At 32.4% G+C, this 23,853-nt stretch overlaps 1 protein-coding gene across 1 annotated transcript in view; it reads left to right on the top strand.

The window, feature by feature from the left end:
• Nucleotides 1–23,853, top strand: part of Myo81f (Myosin 81F) — a 79,814-nt gene that overhangs the window by 39,011 nt on the left and 16,950 nt on the right. Inside the window, exons 3-5 of the mRNA XM_064217821.1 lie at nucleotides 18,246–18,370; nucleotides 19,490–19,552; nucleotides 21,959–22,048. Of these exons, the coding sequence (XP_064073891.1) occupies nucleotides 18,251–18,370; nucleotides 19,490–19,552; nucleotides 21,959–22,048 (273 nt within the window). The 5' untranslated portion in view covers nucleotides 18,246–18,250. The remainder of the gene's footprint in view (nucleotides 1–18,245; nucleotides 18,371–19,489; nucleotides 19,553–21,958; nucleotides 22,049–23,853) is intronic.

Below are 23,853 nucleotides of genomic sequence, written 5' to 3' on the forward strand. Positions count from 1 at the left end.
CCTACTACAATAGTGCCACAAACTATAAAAATTCCTGCGTGCTCACGTAAAGCAGAGTGTCATTGTGATGTGTTCTCAACAAAATACTGTCTTCAGACTGTATTGTTTTTATCTCCGCAATGAAGTACCCAAGTCGCCCGCCACCCTCTTTTACGACTTCGAAATAACATTGTCACCAAACGAGACTTGGAATTTAAAAACTAACTTTTATAGCTTTAGTTAAAACATTTTAACTTGGTCTAGAATTTTCATAATTATACCGCTCGAATACATTTGAGCAACCCCATTTCAAAACGTGTGCGTCTTAAGAGTTTAATAAGGGAATTTTAGTTAAGCTCATCTATTTATCAAGCATGTCGGCCTTAAATACTTGATAGCGGGAATCAATTCACAAGCAAATTATTCCTGAAAAGGGTTGGCGGTAAAAATCTGGTTTCTTTTTTTATGATATTGGTTGGCGGACGAGCAAATGGACCACCATCGCCCAGACAATGGCGCTGTATGAAATATTAACCATTCCTTACATAGCCAATGCACTATACATAACCAATCTTGGGAACTAAGATGCTGTGTCTCTTATGCATGTAGTTACACTGGCTTACTCACCCTTCAAACCGGAACACAACAATATTAAGTACTGCTGTTTGGCGGTAGAATAAAAAAACATGAGAGTAAATAAACATACCCACGATCTTTCTCTATCAATTCTATTTACTACTTCTAATTTAGGTAAATTATAAAATAATATGATTTAAATCTATACTAAATATTCTCTCGTAGTAAATTTACCAACATAGATTCTTGAAAGCTTTTATGTTGTATACAGCTGAAGTACATATATGGAATACTAGCTGCTCCCGCGGTTTCATCAGCGTTAAACTTTACAGCACCGTCTGCGTGTCGTATTTTATTTTATATAGTCTTATAATCTTTCTTAGTAAATAAGCTGACACGTTTTTTTTAATGACTGCTTGATCCTAAGATGCGTTCAAACAAACGATCTCTTCAGTTTTAAATAATAGCTCAGATTGGCCATGTAATTTGCATTCAAAAGATTTTTCAAATTAATCTATCCCGACATTTTGACAGCTTCGTGTCCTCTCGCCAGACTCACTCAAGTAATATCTCGCCCGAGACTACAGAGGCCTTTGTGCCACAATCGCGGCCCATTCATGCCATGCGTTCCTTTTCTTGTCCAGGACTAGACGCTCAGACTTGGTTTACGTCTACCTTGTCGTTATGTAATCGTGCTGAAACATTTTGCTTACTCTCGAGGTCTCGTTGAGTCGAATAATACATAATTTATTTTTCATAAAATTTACCTTATATGTTTTTGGATAATATATTAAAAAATAAAATTATTTTGTTTTATCTATCACGTATTTAAATTTGTGTGTTTTATATATTTATGTATATGTGTGCATTGAATGTACTTTAATATGCTTTAAATTTATTTATTTTTTCAAAATTAGTACCTGCCTATAAATCTCCCACAGCTGGGCTAAGATTGCTCTTTTAGCAAATCTTTCTGAGCTTATTCAAATTTCGCTTAATCGGTCGAATTAAAAACTACCACTTTTTTTGAAAAATAATATACCTGAAATAAGAAGACCGGATCTCAAACAAAAAAAATATAATTGCAGTAAAAGGTCTACGAATTCTTAAAAATATATACAGGGTTATTGGTAATTCGACGTATTCCCGTTAAGAGGTAATAGGGGTGACTATTTGCAATAATTTTAACCCCCATATGGATGAATCCCTCAAATATGCCTGAAAAACAAAAAAAATCATTATGAAATTTGTTCTGCAGATTATTTTAAAAACATAATCGTTTACTTAACTTTCCGAAAATGTATAAAAACTACGAATTTATTTCAAAGCAACCGAAATAAAATGATCAGAAAGGACGCTGGTGGAAATTCGTAAAAAAAAATAAAAAAAATATTGAAATAATATTGTTATCCGTCTCGCATTTTTAAATTTGGACCGATAATTATTGTTGAAATATTAAAAAACATCCAGTTTTTAATAGTTTTTATAAATCAGAGGAAAAAAATAGATTTTAATTGATACTTTTTTTTTAATAAATTTTTGTAGTTGCATTTTTGACTTATTTTGAAAAAATCTAAAAAACGCGATAACTCAAAAATGGTTCACTTTTGCATAATCCATATGGGGTTAAAATTATTGCAAATAGTCACCCCTATTACCTCTTAACAGGAATACGTCGAATTACCAATAACCCTGTATATAACATGTCAGAAAGACCATCACTTGACAACATACGGCTAGCTGAGTATAAGTCAAGGGTTAAACACTTTATTCAATCTGCGAACGCCAACGTAATTGTTCCTACATTCATGACATTCCTCCAAGCAATGACAATTTTGAACTTTAATACCGTTACCATAGAGACCATTTACACTTGTTATTATTAGATTTTTTGTCCTAGAATATTAGGATGTAAGACTTAACGCCCACAAAAAAGAAATGTTAACATATCATATACTTTATCTTTAGATAAAAGGCAAATGGCGAGATCTTGGGTTCAAACCCAGGTCGGGCCGATAAAAGTTATTGGGTGTTTCTATCGAAAAACGCTTAGGAACAGCCCGGAATCTGGCAATTTGGAGTGCGTACTTTCCTGTGCCTCGGAAAACACATCGATGTTTCGGAATACAGAGGGCACCTGTGCTTGCGCACATATTTGAGTACTGCAATATATTCCGCGTAGTTGGCTGGCCTCACTTGCGATTCGCCGCTGTGACCGAAATCGGGATGACATCATACGTAATATTTTATTATAATTTAAATACAACAGCAGCTTATCAAATTTTGGTTTAGGTTAATATATATTATGAACTTACTCATACCTATACACGCAATACTTCCTGCGTAATTAGCTTGCTGTGTTGAGGTTGTTGTGGCTTATAAGTTATTTTTAATTTTAAAAAAAAATTGCATATTTTTTTCTTTAAGTTAAATTGATCACAAATTCAATATACGCTTAATAAGATATCAATGTTTAGCCAAAAATAATATTCGAATGCACTAAAAGTTAAATACACTAATTACAATCTAAAACAAAAAATATTAATATCACCAAACCCATAAACATGATTTACGACCATTAAATGTCTATTTTATACCGGGCACTAAAGTATGAGATCTATTTCCGCCGCCGCACGCGCCGGTTATTGTACGGCAGTTAGATAGGGAGATTAAATGAGCGTGCGCACACAACTTACCGAGAAATTAATATTATTAGAAATATATATTTCTACTTTTATAATCTATGAATATTTGTTACTTATGTAAGTGCAATAAGTACTGTATTGAAGCAATAATTTTATATTCAAAAATTGCCACACTGAACACTTTAATTATTGCCATATTTATTTATATATTTTTCCTATTATTGTATTGGAATTTCTTAAATAAGTCTTAACTAATTGTTTGATTATATCCATACTAATATTTTATAGAGGAACTTTTGTTTGTTAGTAATCAATAAACTCCAACAACCAATAGAAAGCAAATGTATCCAAGATTAAAATAAGCTGACATTCATTTCAGTAATATATAATAATATTTCAGAATGTATGTCACTTGGTGGTAAGGCTTTGTATAAGTCCGTCCACCACCACGTAACACTTATTCGTGATATTCGTGTAGACTATCTACAGTTACCAGGGACATAACATCTTAGTTCTTGCCTCTTAGGCCATGTAAAGATTGGTTATTCCTTACAGCGCCAATGTCGTTGGGCTAAATAAACATAAAAGTACTATATTTATGACTAATGAATATTCATAAATATTACCAAAATTTTAATTAGGATCCATTTCAATTTTCAAATTGCAAACAATCCGTTAGAAAATATTTGACTTTATATAATTTGAAGATAACGAGTATAATTGAATTACATTGTTATTATAAGAACAACCGGGATGATACCGTGTTTAGAACTCTGCATGGGTTAGATGAAAATACGTGGTACCTACCAAGTGTGGCAGAAAACACGTTTGCCTAGCCGGAGCACTAGTAAGTGTTAATCCATCACCTACTTTAACATATTTTATTGATATCCCCAGAATAATCGAGAACTCGTAAATAGGCTTAGTGCTATCAGAACCAACAGTGGATTCGCCTCCCGCTGGGCTTAATAAATCGCGTTACGCAATTGAACTAAATCCGTTGTTACTCAATCATGTAGTTTAATATGACATTACATTAGATTAATATATACTGTTTTAATGATTTGTATTTTAAATAAATTTAATATAACTGTCTCATTCATGACTGTTATACACAACTGTAACTTTTCGTATCGTTAGTAATGTACATCGATGGGGTAGCTATAAAAAAGCTGTCCTCATCGATGTCATACGCTTTAGTCATCCTCTGTGTGTATATTTGACTTCGTTTAGCTCCCAGACTATCTCGAAGTCAAATTCCATTAGGATCGATTCAGTGTTTAGTCGTGCTCACCTAACAAACAGAACGATGGAATAGCTTTTGCATTTAATATTAAAATCCGACGACTCAGATGCAGAAATTTGTGTTATTATAGTTACACAAAATTTTAGTATAATGCTGTTATATTTAATGAATGCTATATATGAATCCAAATTATAACGCGATTTAAAATACGTTTTGAATAAAAAGAACACTATCGTTTTTCTCTAGCGTTTCGCTCAATTTATGTCTAAACTTTTTTAAGCTTTAACAACTTTATATTAGCATGAATTAATACAAATAATTAGTGCTCGTGTGATGTTATTATATAATGTACATAGCCATCAGTGGCCTGTATGATAAACAGCATGACCTAAGCTAAGTGGATCGCGGCTTGATCACGATGTGGAAGTAACGTTCATTTAACGCCACGTCCGATGGAGTGCGGGAAAATTGCAATCGCGCCAGTTTTTTACTAAAGCGGAATAATGTGACACTCATCAAGCGGTCGATGTTCACTTTCACGGTTTATTTTGCAGAAATTTTACATTACGTTATCTATTACGAAATTTTTCGATTTGGTTTTGAAATTGAATCTTTTTTCAAATTGAATGGAGACGCTCGTGTTTACAGTATGTCGTATGAGATGTGATGCAAGAATAAAGGTGCCAAAAATACACATATTAGACTAGTTGTCGCTCGCGGCTTGCCTCATTTTAAGGTTTGGTCGTTAAGTGCTAGGCGTTAAGGTAGCATATGTTCTTTCTTGGAATTCGAGTTCTTGGATTCTTTTATATTTGTTAATACACAACAAAGAGACGCGCCTTCGTCAGTGAACGGATCTTTCACTTTATATAAACATCAGATTTCGCAGTACATGATATTCTTAAGTAAAAGCTCCTAGTGATAGAAAATTATTTAAAATGAATATACATTATTCAAATACAGCCTATCGGATTCGTTCCAATTTGTTTATCGTTCTCTCTTTTCATCATCAATTATTTGACGTTCGAAAGAAGAAGACAAGCATTGTTCAACCAATTACACTAAACAGCATGTATATTAAAGCCGATAATGTATGCGTAGCTTCAAATTAGACTAATAAATTAAAAACACCTCTTCTGTAAAAGACTAAACTGAATAAAGGAATTCATAAATCACAGCCTGGAAACGGAAATACTATAAATGTTAAACAAACACACGTGACTGCTTCTTTTTTCCCCTAAAATAGATGTCAAACGTCTTAAGAGCTACGTTCTTTTTGAAATGTAAAAAGGGTATTATTTCATTAATAAATTAGACTCTATGCGCAGTAAACGATCGCAGGCAAAACTAGATGCAGGTCAGTAGTCAATTGGATAATAGATAGTAATGAGCAACGTCTGTTAAACCTGTATTGCAATTGAAATACAGAATGAATCCTATCTGTGTGTGCTCTCTTCAAATTACAAAAAAACGCCCTAGCATATTTCTATATATTTTTCTATTCTAATATTTATAAGAAAGGAAATTTCCGTAACAGTATTTTGTAGATTACGTTAAAAGACATTTTCTTACAAGGTTTCCAATAAAGGCACTATACCTAAATAGCATTAGCGCCAATAAAGCGGGTTTAGCGCTGAAAGTCAATTTACTCCTATATAACCATCGCTAATCCCTTTTTAAAGAGGATAATACTTATTTTGCGGTTATGCCTGTGTCAATGTTTATTTCGGTTCAAGCTCTCGCGTCGTCATTAACGTTCTGCACTAATTCGTTTCTGACAGGAGATTATTATTATGTGTCAAGAATACAATCATGTACGATGTCATTAGTATAATAGAATTACTAGTGGTTGTAGGGGTGCTTAAAGATTGGTAAAGAATCAGCAATAATTACACATGAGACATTGACCCATGGTTACAATGATTTATATATATTAAGATATATCTTACTCTTTCTAGCAATCCAACAATAATACAACACACAACCACTACATCAGGTATATTCATTTGATCGTCTGCCTTCCTGCAATTAATTCTAAAAAAGTGTGGTGCAGTCTGTTTTCAAAGTACATTTTCAACCAATCAATAATTCTCATTTATTAAACGCATTAGAATCAATTATAAAGTAATTGATAATTGTAATGAAGACGAATAGCCATAAAGTATTCAATATGTTTAAATTTTTATCGGACTGTAATTTCAGATATTTCGTTACGGTCTATTTCGTAATAGTTTTATAGCGATCATTTTGAAACGGTTCATATAATTCGTTTCTATTTTAATTTGCTTTGTTTTTCTAAGAATTTTATATGTTTTAACTGAAAATCTCGAGTCTCACCGAGAATCTTAAGTGTAAAGTTCGTCCAGCAATGCAATTTAAGTTCCTGCAAGACTTATAAATAAGGACGAGTTCACATTTCACAAGTATCAAATGATATTGATCGAGAGTACACCGACGTATCACAAAAAATATCACTCGTTTGCGGCGAATTTAAAATGATTATTTCAAGGAAAAAAGAGCGCATTAAATTGGGCACCCGAAATAACTTTCATGTCCTCCGAGCAGCATTGTTCCACATTAGGTAAAGGAATGTCTCCCGCTCCTTGAGCTCCTCATCTTGCGAGCTCACGTGCCTCATTGTTTTATGTATGGGAAATTCCTAAACATACTGTATTATTCATCAAGTCACTATGTATGTTCTTCGCTAAAGTGCTTGCTATTCGGTTAGTCTCGTTTCATTCATGTATCTAATGAATAACTCCATTACAAGCTACAAGCTAATCTACACGATCCGATAGAACTGGACTTTAGTGTTCAAATCTAGGAGTTTTCGAATCTATTAAATAATTTACGAATATCATCACAATGATTTTAGGTGGTTTTCTATACAAAACTTGGGCGATACTAATCACCTAAGTTTTCTACATTGTATTATTTACAAACGTTCAGTTAAGTTAGTATTAGTTAGTGTATTTTAATATTTATAATTTCCACTTAACGATTTCTACAATTGATACGATTTAATTATAATTCAATTCTAAGTTACTTTCATTGGATTTTTTTAGAATTTTCATATACACAACAAATTATTTAAACTTTAATATCATATTAACGTAACGATAGAATATCGGACCATCTCGAACATTAAGTTCTTAAGAAGATAGATGTTCTGAAAATTGTTATCACACAACGATCATGCGGTTCGCTACCCACACCGTAGTAGACAAGATTAATGGCACGTTTTCCATTGGTCTCCTAGATCACTCGTGGGCAATTTGTTTCTTATACTGGCAAGTCTATAAAAAGTAATTAATATTTTTCATATTGTTCATGAAATAGTTTAATAATGACTTAAGATGAGACAAGTATGATGTGGATAAGTAACATAATAGCCTTAGTAATTAGTTGAGTCATACGAAGCCGTTGTTTATGGTTGTTTTGGCAGCTCTTAGACGAACCCTTACAATGTTTAACAGATAGGGGTGGGGATACGAAAATTAACTGTCTTCAATGAGAAATTTATCACTATTTAAAAATTCACTATACCTTTGTTTTTTTTTTAATATACCTGGTATTTTATTCGTTATCACATAGTTATCTTTTTAAATCGAATAAATGCATGTACAAGCAATTATTTTGCTTTAAATAAGCTAATCCTTTAATGACCTAATTTTTAAATACTGCTGAAAATTTCTATTTTTATGTGATAATATTTAAAATCAATTGAACATTACGAAAAATAAAGATCGTCTTTGCTATCAGAAATTCACATAGTAGACACAAATGTATTAGTACGATTTCTATAATTATCTTTTGTAATCGATTTGAAATGTATTGCATTATGTTTTTATCGAACATATTTCAATAACGAATAACGAAACAATTTAATCAATTACTTGTCAGTTAAACACCGTGACAGCAAAAACTACCTAACTAAAGTGTCTTGTTAAGAACTAAAGATTTTTATTTATGCAGGCCAATATACTTCTTAAATCCTTATTATAAGGGATACAATCGAATGATTGCTGATTGGTATGAAAGTATTTGTATCCTTCAGGCTTGTAACAATGAACTATTACCATTAAAATATAAGAGGGTTGAATTTAGTTGCGTATATTTTTCCCACAGTCTGCAGTGAGCGTATCGAAGCGTCAAGTTGGACCCCAGACTTGAGAATTTTGATTTGAGTTCTGATTATGGTCGAATTCTCTTTAATAATGTTGTAATAATGAATTTCTTTAGCATTAAATAAATAAATTAAACAAACCTTCTTTTTATAATAAATCAGAGATTATATCTATATAAATTAAATTAAATTGTCTGTATATGTTTTAAAATTATTTAAAAGCTATTATGACTATTTGCAAGTTAAGGTAATATCAGAATATCCAATATTGTTAGATCGGTTCAATGATGGATTCATTTGTCACTTTTATTTCATTTATTTGTTTAGACGCGTCGCTTTGAGTGAAAGAGCAAAATAAACGAAACCGCCTGATCCTAACTTTACCAAAACCGAGAGAACAATTAAATTTATTTTTGTCAATGTTTCTGTTTCTCCTGATAATCTTCAAAATAGATAAAATTATAATTAATATTATTCAAGCCAATTATGTGAGATAATTTAATTGGCTTATATTATTATATAGGAAGTATTGCAGGTAGTCCGTCAAACATTATAAAAACAAAGTAAAACATATTATGTATATATTTATTTCATCTAAAATACAAATGTAACGCAGCTAAAACCGCAGGGCACACAATAATTTTCTTAATTAAGAAGCGGTTTTTTTTCTTTTAGGAAGAAGTTATTATTGCTCAGTCTACTTCGAAGTTTATTAAACATTAACAAACTAATAACAGCGAAGCAAAAGCAAATATCTATTTTTTCTCTCTTGGCCATTGAAAAGATTTTATACGCTACCTTATTCACAACTAACAACCTAGCTCTCGGCGAGAGCATTCTCGCTAACAAATCGTCTAAAAAAGGGATATAAAGCCGCATCGTTCTACTTTATCTTAACAAGGCACTTATAAAATAAAGCAAGATGACAAAAATAAATTGCTCCTCCCTACTAAAATTATTCTTGGAAACCCACGCTTTGGTTGTTTGAGACAGGTTCAAGAAATTCCTTATGATGCTAGACTGTCGCTGAGGGCCGTCCGCCCACTGATACGAGAAGTGAGAGTAACTACATTCGTAAAGTGTAATGTTATCATTTAATGATCTGATATTTCATCAAGGGAAGGTAAACAAGGAGCACGATTAAAAACGCTAATTGAATTAAGTTGGCTAGAACTTGGGTACAATAAATGCCTTCCTCCTCGAAAGTTGCTCTGAAGTTGTTACCAAAATTTTAGTAGACTTTAGAAAAGTTACCTCACCCTAGTACCTCGTTACCCTTTGTCGTCTGATGTAGCGTAAATATGCAGCAGGTACCTTCATCCATCAACATTCTTATATCTCTGATTTATATTTCTTATCGTTACATTTTCTGTGTAAAATACATAGTTTATTATGCTTGACCTGAAAACATTGCATATAGCTATTTCATTTTCAGTTCTTTTAACACTTTGAAAATCTGTTGTAGACGAAAATTTTCCCTCGTCCTGTATTTTAAAAAGAGATTAATATTCATTAACGTAGGACGTTAGTCGCTCTAGGAACGCCTCAAAGATCCTCGTAGGCGTTAACGTCAGGCGCCTGCAAATTAAAGGATGTCAAAAGGCTTGTTCCAACTTAATTATAGCATTTGTAACTTGATATAAAACAACACTCACACAATGAAGCGTATGTATGGAATTTTGTTGAATTGATACGAACACACAAGGCGAGCATATGTGTTAAAATTATATTTTAATGAAATCTTCACATTTTTGGGGATCAATAATGTATAGCATAGAAGTTTTGTTTGGTCATTTGTTTATCTTGCAATTTTGGAACTGCCCTCACCCTTCCTGAGAGAATTTAGCTAATATTTTACAAAACGTGTAAAAATTTGTACCAAGTTGGTACCAAGGTTGAAATTTTATAATTTTATAAATATTCATTTAAAAATGCAAAACGAAAAAAAAAACTGTTTTCCGCAAGCGCGAGAATTTCCGAGAAAGTCTTTGTGTGTTAATATAATCAACCTTCCATCGTTCATTAATTAATGGTCTTAACTAACAAGAAGGTATAAAATACAATCCCCATTGTATAGTACTGGAAGCGTTTTTCTTATCTATCATCAAGAAAAGTATCCTAATAAACAATTTAATTGCAGAAGTAAGCCAAGTTTAAGGCAAAGAGACACCGGTACTATGACTTTGTGAACATCCATATGTTTTGCTACTCACATAACATATTATATTGCCAAACATTTATCACTTGAATTGGTATAATACTGTTCAAAGGATGACTGACTGAGGGTCAGTGTAACTCCAGGGTCAAGAGGCATTATACCTTAGATTGCTCATTTGGTCACCTGCCAAAGCCCCAAAAAATTATAAGTGACAAAAACTGTTTCTTCTATTTAGCATTAATCAATTTATCATCAACTATTATAATAACACTTTATTGAAGCAATGCGCTAACCATTCAGTAGGAAATAGCGTAATATAATTTTGTTTTATATGATATTTACGTATGTGTTCGTATTGATATGGTGATTAATACAAGATTCAAAAACGCGCATTTTTTTATGCATATCAATCCTTTTCAATGCAATTTGCTTTTAATTAATAGGGGAAGATAGATGAGTTAACGAATGCAAGATACGAATACGCGTCCTGTTTACGTTGAAATAGATTTAAATTCTCACTAGCATTTAATTTATCCAGTGTTTCGGTCACATTTATAACTATTTTTATTTTACTCGGAAACGATGTTTGTTAGGAATATTCGTAGTCGTTTTCAATTTAAATTCAAATTGGATCAAAGCAGTAGATTTTTCTGAAGTTAAATTTATAATATTTTAATTATAATAATACTTTGTGATGTAATTGACAAGTCTTTTAAAATTGTAGAGGTTTTACAAATGTATTATTATTAGAAGATACTGAGGATTACCTTTGGCTGCGTAATTACCTCTCACATGGTCCTTTATTTACACTGGTCACTCACCCAAACCGGGACATAACAAATCTAAGAATTACTGTTTAGATGATTTCGGGTTCAAACCCAGGCAAACACCACTGAATTTTCATGTGCTTAATTTGTGTTTATAATTCATCTCGTGCTCGGCGGTGAAGGAAAACATTGTGTGGAAACCTGCATGTGTCTAATTTCAACGAAATTATGCCAGCCCGCATGTGTTTTCCACCAACCCGCGTTGGAGCAATGTGGTGCAATATGCTCCAAGACCTTCTCCTCATAGGGAGAGGAGCCTTAGCCCAGCAGTGGGAAATTTACAGGCTGTTAATGTTAAAAAAAATGTAATTGAACCTAAACCATAAATTCCACGCTAAGAGATATCCATGGGCGGTGGTAGTCACTTTCCACCAGATCAGATCTTGCTAATTTGCCACCTATATAATAAAAATGAGAATTTCAGAAATGGCAAATACCATTAGTGGCCAATCGGCTCATCCGCTAACAATCTATAAAATAGAATAACAAAAAACTAAATATTTATTTCACGGAAGACCAGAAGGCCAGGCCGTTTCATTCATTGAACGGGTTGTTTGCATCAATCGATAAGCTCGACGCCGTATTAGATTGGGTTCGATGCGAGACTTATACAGAATGGTTATGCGCGTAATCGAATTACACTTTTACTGCCGTGCGCGCTTGTTAGAGTGATTTATGTTCCATCGTTTGAAAATAATTAATATGTACTTACAAACTTAAAAAGGGAGGAGGTTGTCAATTCGACTGTGTATATAATTTTTCATGTAGGTTGAACTTTAACTTTTGTTTATGAACTCATTTTAATGATTCTTATTGCGTTGGGTCCAGTATAGATTCAAGGCCATCTTCATTGGTACTAAATATTCATTCATTTATTGCTAATAAAAATGAAAACTGATCCAAAAAAATACGAATGATATAAAAAAATTGGCCTTCTGAACTTCTGCTCCATATAAATTTTAACAATGACAAAAGCGAAACTCAAACTCCTTCGTACGTAATATTATAAATATGCTTAGAAAGGTTTACAAAGATTTTATTCACGTATCGATATAAAGATTGAATATTAAGTTTTAATTTGAAGCTAAAAATCGGTATTTTTTAAAATGAAAAACCGACTTCGTATATTTATATACACACATTATTAAACACGCTGAAACGAATACAAATTGAACATATTTCTTCGTTATAAAATCAACTGTTCTTCTTACATAAATACCTACTTAAAAAAACTTAACTTATAATATTATAAACAGCTGTAAATTATCCATTTACGGCATTAGCAAGTCACATTAACATTTTCATTATATAATTGATGTTTCAAGGGGGAGTTTTTTCAATGACAATTATAATACTCAACGTTTTAGACAAATAGGAGACGTAGAGTCGTCGGGAGGGATGATAAATGGGGTATTTTTTAGTGTATAAAAAGTTAAGACAAATTGTGCTACTGACTACTTTAGAAAAGAGTATGCATGAGGCACGGGCTGGGCTAAGACCTCATCTCCTTTTGAAAAGGGTAGGAGATTATTTCACCGCGCTGTTCTAATGCTATTGGTCGATAACAATAACAAATGTGGCAGATTTTTATTATCATGCAATTTAATGAAATCTGAACCAGAAACCTGCAATCGTAAGGAATTGATTAGAAACAAAGACAAATCGTATGCAAATTCAATGGAGCTTGTTTGGGTTTGAACTCACAATCTTCGGTGAAGATTCTCATCTTCTAACAACTGTGCTATCTCGGCTCCAAATTATATTACGTAAGACATTACCTGAATCTCTTCTGTCTGGTACCTACTGTTTGTTTTATCTTACAAAGTAATAAATGTTAAATCTGCTTACTCGCCCCGTCTAGACTTTATGAACTATTTTAAATGAAAATTTTTATCACGAATGTCTTCTTTTATTTAGTTTTTTTTGCATCTAACGAGTCAAATAAACCGTACATATATTGTTTTGAATTATATGTGTTTATAATAAAATACTGAGGATCATGGTATTATTCTTGGTGACGCTCTATGGCAGCTTGATTGAGAAAACATTGATTTTAAAATATGGAGATATGTTTTAACTGTGGGAGTATCAGGGGCATACAAAGATTTTTTTCCCCGCGTAGTTTAGATCTTGAATGAATGTTACCGATTTTATGTAACTGGTAAATTTGTCAATTTAATTGTAGTTCGACCTCAGAACTGAAAAGTTAATTAATATAAAACCAATGATAGAAATTGACTCTCTGTACTGGTTTAATTATTTAAAGTTTATGCAACGGAGCTTCAATAGGCCACTCAATTGCACACTAATCTCCCAGATTTGATAAAACTGAACTGAACCGAATTTGTTAAAATTTGGTACATAGGAAGCAAGTTTGAATCTCAAGAAGAACAGCTTTTTTATACCAAACTCCTGGCGGCAATTAGTTTATTATAAATACAAATCAATGACACATAAATATTGGACGCTTTTTAGTTCGGATTTGATATGTGTGTGAAAGATTAAATGTTCTATTCATAGGGACATAAGTCATAGTAAGACTAATAATGACTCTTCGAGGAAGATAACTAAAAGTCTTTTGATAGAATCAAAAGGACTTTTATGGAATTCAACGTAATATAAAAAATGCAAGTGTTATAAATTGTCGCTTAATACATTCTTATGCATGTAGGTTCCTACTTATAGGAAATAACATTTACAAAGCGATACGTATTAATCTTTCCTGCACTGCGTTTAATGGAAAATCAGGAAACAATTGTTTCATTATAATAAATATATTATTATTTTCCTTATTTATGAAGTAGTATAGGTAATTAAAATACTGGCTTTGTATTTTTTTAATCGAATTGACGTGTTCTAAATTTAAAATAAGAAAGAAAAATAGCATATAAATATAATATAATAACATAAAATTAAATAAACAGTAAAACTCTTTATTAGACATTTATTTGCTTAAGTTATGTAACTATTATTTTCAAAATATTTTGTCAAATTAATTAAATAAACAATAATCTCAAATCAACTGAACACCATTAATTGCAACTGGTACAAATATATTTCCTTCCTTAGCGATACAGTAGTCGGGTAATAATCCATTTAAATCAACAACGTGCGCAATGCAAACGCAACGTTAGCTAGTGATGTTAATATTATCGATATGTTAACTTTAGGGCGCGAACAAACGTGTATTATAATCGCGAGTGACATTTCCGTACGATAACTCGCCCGTCCTGCATCGAGGGCTATTACACTGTTGCGGCGTCGCCACCGATGCACGATGCACGATCTCTCCCACTCGCCCAGATGTCGTTACGATGCTATTTAAGTATTTAATCGATATCTCGGGTGTAATGAACTACACTTAGTCTTGTCCCTATAATATATTGCATATTGTAATTACCGTTTTCCTTATTTGTGTTTAGTGGTTCTGTAATCAGGACATTAATATGTATTTATAAATATTATGGGTCGTAATAAATAGTTATAAGTGAATGATGGTATACAAACGGATGGCACTAGTGCTTTTTTTAAATGAAGGTCGAGGGTTCGTGTTCGGCTGAAGTTCATTGAATTTTTGAGTGCTACGTTTATACTTGAATTCATCTCGTACTAGCAAAAATATCTTGAGTTGAGTTAAGTTTAACCCATATTATTCAATTGTTTATTTAACTCGCAATCTCATGTACAATTTTGAAAATTGACGTACATTTTACAGAAGACCTTTGCCCAGGTGTGGGACATTAAAACCGTTAATATTTAATAGTTTAACACTTAATATTTATTTCTTACAATATTTCTATAATTTATATTATTAATAGAAGCCTAAATATACAACACATAATTTATTTACTTGATTTGTTCACAGTGTTGCTAAAGTGCGTATTATATAATGTATTCTAAAAATATTGAACGTGATAAATTGGAAATTTCCATAAAGCAACAGACGATCGGAACGATATAGTCGCGTCCATAATAACCCCTCGGGGCGAGAAATCAAGATTGATGCAAATCAACACTCCCGTCTGTTAACTATTCTTGAATCACACGCTATTATATCACGAAACATTGTGTAAAGCGAAAAGGAAAATTGGTTTTAATATTTATTTCATGTTACTATTGACTGTACATTATATATATTGCATACTCAAATCGATATAGTAATAAAAGTATGTACATTGCAACAATAAAAAATAGCATAGTTATCCGGAAGATTTCGGGACCCAGATAAGGTTTGATAATCTTGGAGTAATATAATTAGCATTCATAGCAACTATCAAAAAAATAATCCAATATAATATATAATGTGTAAAATTGTGTCAATCAGTTAACGTTGAATTTGGATGCTCTAAGTGATACAGTGAAAATGGTTAATGTCTATTGACAGAAATCCACCGAAATTGTTTTTTCAAATTCTTTAAGTCTTCACCAATTGTCAACTTTTACTTGGTGATAGGGCTTTGTGCAAGCCCGTCTGGGTAAGTACCACCCACTCATCATATATTCTACCTCCAAACAGCAGTACTCAGTATTGTTGTGTTCCGGTTTGAAGGATGAGCGAACCAGTGTAACAACAGGCATAAGGAACATAACATCTTGTTTCCCAAAGTTGGTGGCACATTGGCGATGTAAGGAATGGTTAATATTTCTTACAGCGCCATTGTCTATAGCCATTGGTGACCACTTACCATGAGGTGGCCCATTTGGTCGTTCGCCAAGATATACAAAAAAAAAAGAAATCCTGAATTTACGTCACCGACAAAGGTTAAAATGGTCGATTAAAAACATCAACGTCATCAAAACTGAACTTATTCAATATCAAAAAAATATATTATGTACTAACATCGTGATAACACCCCTGAACCCTGAATTTAGCGACCCGACATTGATAGAAGGGGATCGTACGCTTATGGACGTTTACTTAGTCTATTGAGATCAACATCACGATAAATATTGTATGAATAGCTTCAGAAAAAATATTTAGGCAATAAAAGAATGTAGAAAATATCGAAGCAATGGTTTATAAATGAGGGAAATCAAAATACACGAGTATTATTTAGCAGGCTCTTGCAAGCACTTTTAAATTTTCATTTTACGAAATTAATTACGACAATTAGACGTATATCTGTTAAATTTGGTACAAGGAAAGATCAGCGTGAAGCTCAAAAGCTTATCTTTTGTTCATATGTTTCGTATACCACCATGGAACGTAGATATGAGTATTTTGGTGTATTACTTTGATGAGAAATGAGGAACTTTTCACGACTGTTCTCACACAAGAACGGTGATATAAAAAAGGTTTTTTGGAAGTTCATCGGAACTTTATGACCGAAAATAATGCATATCACGACAAAATTTGTCTTGCTTTGTGATATTAGGCTATTGCAATATTTCGGTTTCATTTGTCAATCAATTAGTTTTCGGAAAATGTGTAATTTACATACATACCTCGTTGTGGGCTCTGACAAATAAACATGGTGACACCTGGCAATCAAAATCAAAACGCTAAGCCACTAACCTAAGTGCCAGTTAAATATCAAGAAGCATCCTCCCCGGAAACATTGGAAGGAAAAATAAAACGCCTTGCCATTTCCAAGAACGAATACTAACTTAAGAGCTACAAGCAAACTACTAGCTAATGCTACTTTTGTTGGCATATTACATCAATAAAATATTGTAGTATTCTCTCAAGTAAATAAGTAAACTAATTTCGCCACGCGATGTGTTGTCTAGCCAAGTGCGTTTAATCATATCGTAATACATAAGTCCCTTGAAATTTTGAAACTTTGCCAATTTGTACGGATCATTGCTTTGCGACCTCTAGTATTTCAATAAGGTACATTCGGAACAATTTACATAAGTATATTACTTATATGCAAATAAACTCTACCAAATGTAACGTCCATTTGTAATTACCGATCAATTCTATCCACCGGTAATAGGACTGTGCAGATTCCTTTTAGAGGTTCTCATCAATGTATCGCCAACCATCAAATTTGATTGCTATGTTCGGGTTTAAAGGGGAAGTGAGCCCATGCAATTACAGGCATAAGATGTAACATATTAGAATCCATTGTTGATCGACACATAAGCGGCGAATAAGTCGTTTATATTTATCGCAATACCAGTTGACAATGGCAACTTACTAAGGTTACCCATTTAATATACTTTCCAAAAAGAAATATAGGGGAAAAATAACATGGTAACATTATGGCTTTTGCCGCTCATGAACAAAACTGTAAGGAGGTTAATATAGTACCTAGATGAAATTGTAAACCCTGCTATATTGCAACCGAAGTATTTCGGGGAGTAAATACGGCAGTACAGTTTAAACTTAGTATTTGATAATGCTGCTAAACCGTGAAACAAAGTTGTTAATGTCCTTGTGTATAAAAGTAATTATAAGTTTTTCTTTTTGATTTTGTAATAAGACCTTTAGGTGGGTGATTATTGATCACATGTTACCATACAGTTGCCATAGCCACTTTTATTGTTAGCTATTCTTTGAATTACCAAAGCGCTGTCAGCCGATAAGTTTAAATTATTATGTCCTTAATTCCTGTTCACTTCTCTTGCTCATTAATTGTTCATATTTATTTAAAATTTTGAAATACGTTAATTACGTACCTAACTGTGGCAGATTCTCGGTTTATGAAATTGACACCACATAACCTTTTTATTTGTTTTGCAGACAAAATGGAGGAGCGAGACAAGGAGGAGGAGTCCGGTGTGCCGGACATGACGATGATGCCGCAGATCACCGAACAGGCCATCAACGACAACCTCAAACGGAGATACATACACGACCTTATTTATGTATCCTTTCTAAATAACAATTTGTTTTGCGTAGCTCACATTTCTGCAGACATTTATTTTATACTAGCTGTTTCGTCTGTAATATTTATAGCCGTCCATATACGTATTTTATCTTCTTTATGAACATTTATTTATTTGGATCCTTTCTTTAAGGACGGACTTGTCTATAATGTTTCACGATATGGTGTAAATTCTTTTGATTTTCGAGTTTTGTTTGTTTTACAAGCGGGCAACTTCCCTTAAATAGTTGAATTAGTTTTACTTTGATTTCAAAACCATAACATAACTTTGAATATTCAAATAAAACAAGATATAGAGATTTTTAATACTTCTTATTTCTAATATCTTCTGTCTGCTCAAAAAAAACTAACTTTAGTATTGTCATAGTAGCAGCTTGTAGTACTAAATTAACCGCCGCCCTTAAATGTTCAAATAAATTATCGATATGGAATTCGGTATACTTTACGTTACTTATCGGCCTGTCAGTGAACTGCGTTATACAATAATCATATAATAATAATATTTGCATTATACATTATACAATAATCTTACGCACAAAGAGACCAGTTCGTAAAGCTATATACTTAATTTTTTGATGTCCCCTAAACAATTTATTCTATGATTGACGTAACTCATACGTATTCGTTATTTAAATATGATATAAAAATATTGTATAATTATTATACTATGAGGAAGAAATTCTATACATGTATATGTATAATTATCGTACTTCCCATAACACACTTTTTTTTTAAATCTTCATTGCAATAAAAAGCGTACAGACAATAATTTATTTGTATGTTCCTTAGCAATTAACCGCATAACCATTAGCAATTTAATGACGTATCTGTCGCGACTTTCAATTGATAGAGCTCCATAATTGTTTCCGTCTTTAATTACGTATTAAGTTTTAATTAAGAAAACATTATTTCAAGCGATTACTTTTCCTTTATTAAAAATTGTTCGAGTTTAAAAATTATATGGTTAGTGGTTCTCTTGTGGAATCAAAGTGCTACTTATAATTTAAGATTGAAATTAATTTTGGGCTTAGAATTTAGAATATGAGTAAAAAATTCGTTTCTATAATAATATAATATATTTTTCCTATAATTTAAACAGACATACACAGGATCAATTCTAGTCGCAGTGAATCCCTACAAAGAATTAGGATGTTACAACATGGTAAGTTTAACAGACAGTTTTCTTTTTTCTTAACCTCAGATCAAATTCAGATCAACTATTTTGAACTGAATCATTGGTTGGAAGGTCATTGGTTGACGGCAGATGATGGCGCAAAATGTGACCAATGAGCGTTCAGTGTTTAGTCAGATTGGTAAATCTGATTTAACGCTAACCTTACCGTCTCTTAGCGGTGTTTAGTTAAGTTCCAATTTATCTCTTCCTGACATAATTGATTTGACATTCGAGAGAAGACAGCTTTGTTTAAATAATCATTTTAATCAAGTATTTAGCTTGACATGTTAAGCCTTACAACTGAAATTAAGACTTTAAGAAAAATAAGTGACGTTATTATTATGTAATCTTTATCCGTTTATCTATAGCCGTATCGTTATTTGTTATACGAATTTAAAAAAAAAAAATAAGTAATTGCAAGTAGCATATTACATAAGTAAGAATATAAATTAAATTAAATTTGAAATATAGTTGTGTCATAACAAACAATTATTAACTTTAATTGGTGAACTTTGCTAATAACTCAAATTATTATGACTGGAACTTATATACAACACCAGTCTATCCGTGTCTGAACATTTCTCTTAAACTTTCAATCACTTTCATCGGCTAATTTACACTATTCTTCGCGTCGTTTCGTGGGAATTCGCTTATCTGTCATAAGAACATGTATAGTATTGTTGTATTACTAATTATTAACAACAGGAAGATTAGATGAATCAACAGGACTTTTTTTTAACTAGACCTACAAAGATGTTCTGGTTAAAACCTTCATACTTAATGTTTAATCCTATTGTACAATATTGAAATGATCTATAGCTATACCATAGAAGGAGTGAATTGTGTATTCCATGCGATTTGCTAATAGTTCTGCTATATTTATGCTGTCGTATAGTTCTTGATCAATTTACCATTATTTATAACTAACCGGCCCGGAATCACATGGGTGAAACAAGAGTCTATATCCAACTTTTAGTTTGAATATCACATAAAAAAAAGAAAAATTCTTGTTTTTTTCGTTCTAGCTAGGAATGTTGAAATTCTCGAAACTTCCCCTTGAATCATTTATTGATGAAAAACGTATTAAAATCCGTTGCATAGTTTAAATGATCTAGGTGTCTAGACGACGTGAAGAGATTTTGTTTTATAATACGTAGAGATACGACAAAATTTAACTTATCTACTTATATTAAATTTAAATTAAGTTCCAATGTAATCAAGAACTTCGCTGACGTTAAAAACGGCATTTTCCACGAATCTATAATGAATACTCTTACCGTTGATTATTCAAGTCTCGACGAATGACATCGCTTCAATTCCAAGTCAAAGTTATTTATTTGTCTTTAGTCCTGTTATTGGTATATGCTATACAAAAATGCGATATTTCGATACTTGTATCCTTCTAATATAATTAATAATTATTGTGGTCAATGTGGCATGTCACACCCTAACATTGCACGATCGAATATGACGTCTAGTTTTGTTTGTCTTACAGAATAGTGAAGCGAATCCTACTGCAGAATTGAAGTGGCATTTTTTTAGTACCATTTTAAAATATATAATATATACCGACTACATACGTATATTCTTATAAATAAATAAAACAATTACCATTTAGAACGAATAACATCTTAATAAATTTATTCAAGTGTATAAAAGGACATTAATTTCCATAAAGTACCTTCATACAACATTATTGTTCCTAATGTCACCCCTCTTTAATAAAAGGGCTTGGGAGCGTATCCCTCCACTTGAAACTATTGTAGGTGTGAACGTGGAAGAGAAAAGGGCAAACCTTAAAGGCAAATAAAAGTTATTTACGTCAACTGAGCACAATTACACTTTTAATTAAAACTCTTTGGGGTTGCACAGTCGCTTAAGTTTGTGATCTTAGATCATATAATAACTAGAAATGCCATCATGCAAAGATACTGATGTAACTAATGGATGTTTAGTTTTTCTAGTAAAAGTATACTTGGTGGTAAGGTTTTGTGAAAGCCCGTCAGGTAGGTACTACCCACTCGTCACATATTCTACCGCCAAACAGCAATATTGTCGTGTACCGGTGTGTTACACGTTACGGCATACGGCACGGGACAAAACCTCTTATTTCCCAAGGTCGGTGGCACATTGGCGATGTAAGGAATGATTAAGATTTTTACAGTGTCATAGTCTATGGGTGGTGGTGATCACTTACGTTGGTAGCCTAATTGCCCGTCGAAGTCCAGATAGTGAAATTTCAAGGTCAAATTTGAGTGCAAATTAATGTAAAAGTAGAATGTAAAACAGTTTTACTTTTATCGCGTATACTCAATACTGAGAGCGCGCCTAAAATTTGATAAATTAAGATATTTAAAAATGTAAATGACCTAAAAACACCTTGTAAATTTTCAGGAGGATATGCAAAATTATCGCGGCAAGGCCTTCGGCAGTTTGTCTCCCCATGTTTTCGCTTTAGCGGAGTCGGCGTACAGCTCCCTACAGGTAAATATTCATCAGTTTATAGTATCAAATATTTTTCATTTTCACCAATTAATACTACCGTTTTTGAAATTTTTGTGCAACGTTTAATGTAACTTACGTTTCGCGTGTACTGAGCATTTCAGTTTTATATAAAAATGTCGTTGAATTGTATTATAATGGCTTTTAGGTAGAAAACAAAAAAAATATTGTTATTTAGCAGTTTGTAACCACCGCGGCGTCACCCTCTTATAAGGGGATAGGCGTTAGGTACCCTAATTTGTTTCCTACATGAGCAAAATTTCATGATTAGTTGAGTTGTTTAAACAAATTTGTATCAAATAAACAAACTCATTTTCGCATTATTGAAATTAGTTAGGAAGGATATTATACTCATCACAGGGCGTGTACTGTGGAATACTCACATGCTTTGATAAAACGATAGACACGCCACTTCACTATAATTTAAAAATGGAATTACGTAAATCACGCTTTCATATTTCGTTTCATAATATATTCAGATAAAAGCAATTTCATTTGCAATAAATCATTTTAAGTGCTCAAGTTTACCTAGCAGTTAAAGTAAATCCTTATTTTTATATTCTTCCGCATTCGTATATTAAATTGTTTCGTTTGAATATTTAACGTGTCCATTCGAATATTGTCAATGATGAAATAATCAACAATCCATATAAAATGTAAAACTATTAGACGTTGAATAATATTTAATAAGATAACTACTCGTATCACTTTAAGCGTTTTTGTAGACAATTATTCCGTAATAATATCGCGCGTCACCTATTATTCGTTGATGAAACTATACCAGATTTATTTTATAATTGCTTGTATGAATTTTAATCACTTGAATCCTATCTTCTCTATATAGGTATATATAAATATGTTGGTTGCCTGGAAGAGATCGCTATGTAGCGATAAGGTCGCCAAAATTGTATGCTACTTTTATTTAGACTGCAACCATATTTTATCTCTTTGCGGTGTACAATAAAGTATAAACTAGATATGAATGACTTTTTTGCTTTTTGCGTCAATCACATGTGTTGCTGATCGTATCGGTACGAGACTATGACCAATTTAATCCATACGTAGTTGTGGGCTATATTTTTTTTACCCTTACTCAGAATTTTTATTTAATTCCGCAAAGCGAACGAGTTATAGTCGGTCTTTTATAATTATCATAATAAATAACATCCGAAATTGTGACACAACGATTACAAAGCACGTTGTAGCACTTACAAATGTTATGCATTACATCGGGTTACGAATTTACACTTACAGATGTAAGAAATCATAAAACAGCTGTGATAAAAAGTCTTCTCGTGATAAGGCAGCTGTACAATTTTCAACTCAATTCCATTAATAATACGGACGAACTAATTGGATTTAAAAATATCATCATCGTTCGATTAACTTTATCCCAGCAATTAGGATCGGTGTAGTGTATTTCTCTACAGTTTTTTTTTTTAATTTAATCAATTAAAATTCTTGTTCTAATACGCTATAAATGCTCTAGTTCCTGCAAAGTACATAGCACTAGCAATTAACAGCCCTGCTATGTATAGAGGATAAGATTTGTAGGTTATGCCGCTATACCGTTCCGATGCGGATTGGTGAATGCAAATATTTCAGAATTTCTTTCAAACAGTTGCAATTTTCCTCACAATGTTTGGCTTCGCCGAGCACGTGATGAATTTATTAACACAAATTCAGCAAATAAGAGCTCAATAGTGTTTCACAGTTTTGAAGCCGCCATCTACAGTTAAGATTCACATGCCCTGATCACTCTCAGCAATGTCATATTTAAAGGTTTT

This window comes from Vanessa tameamea, chromosome 19 (genome assembly GCF_037043105.1).
Source record: "Vanessa tameamea isolate UH-Manoa-2023 chromosome 19, ilVanTame1 primary haplotype, whole genome shotgun sequence".
Taxonomy (NCBI): domain Eukaryota; kingdom Metazoa; phylum Arthropoda; class Insecta; order Lepidoptera; family Nymphalidae; genus Vanessa; species Vanessa tameamea.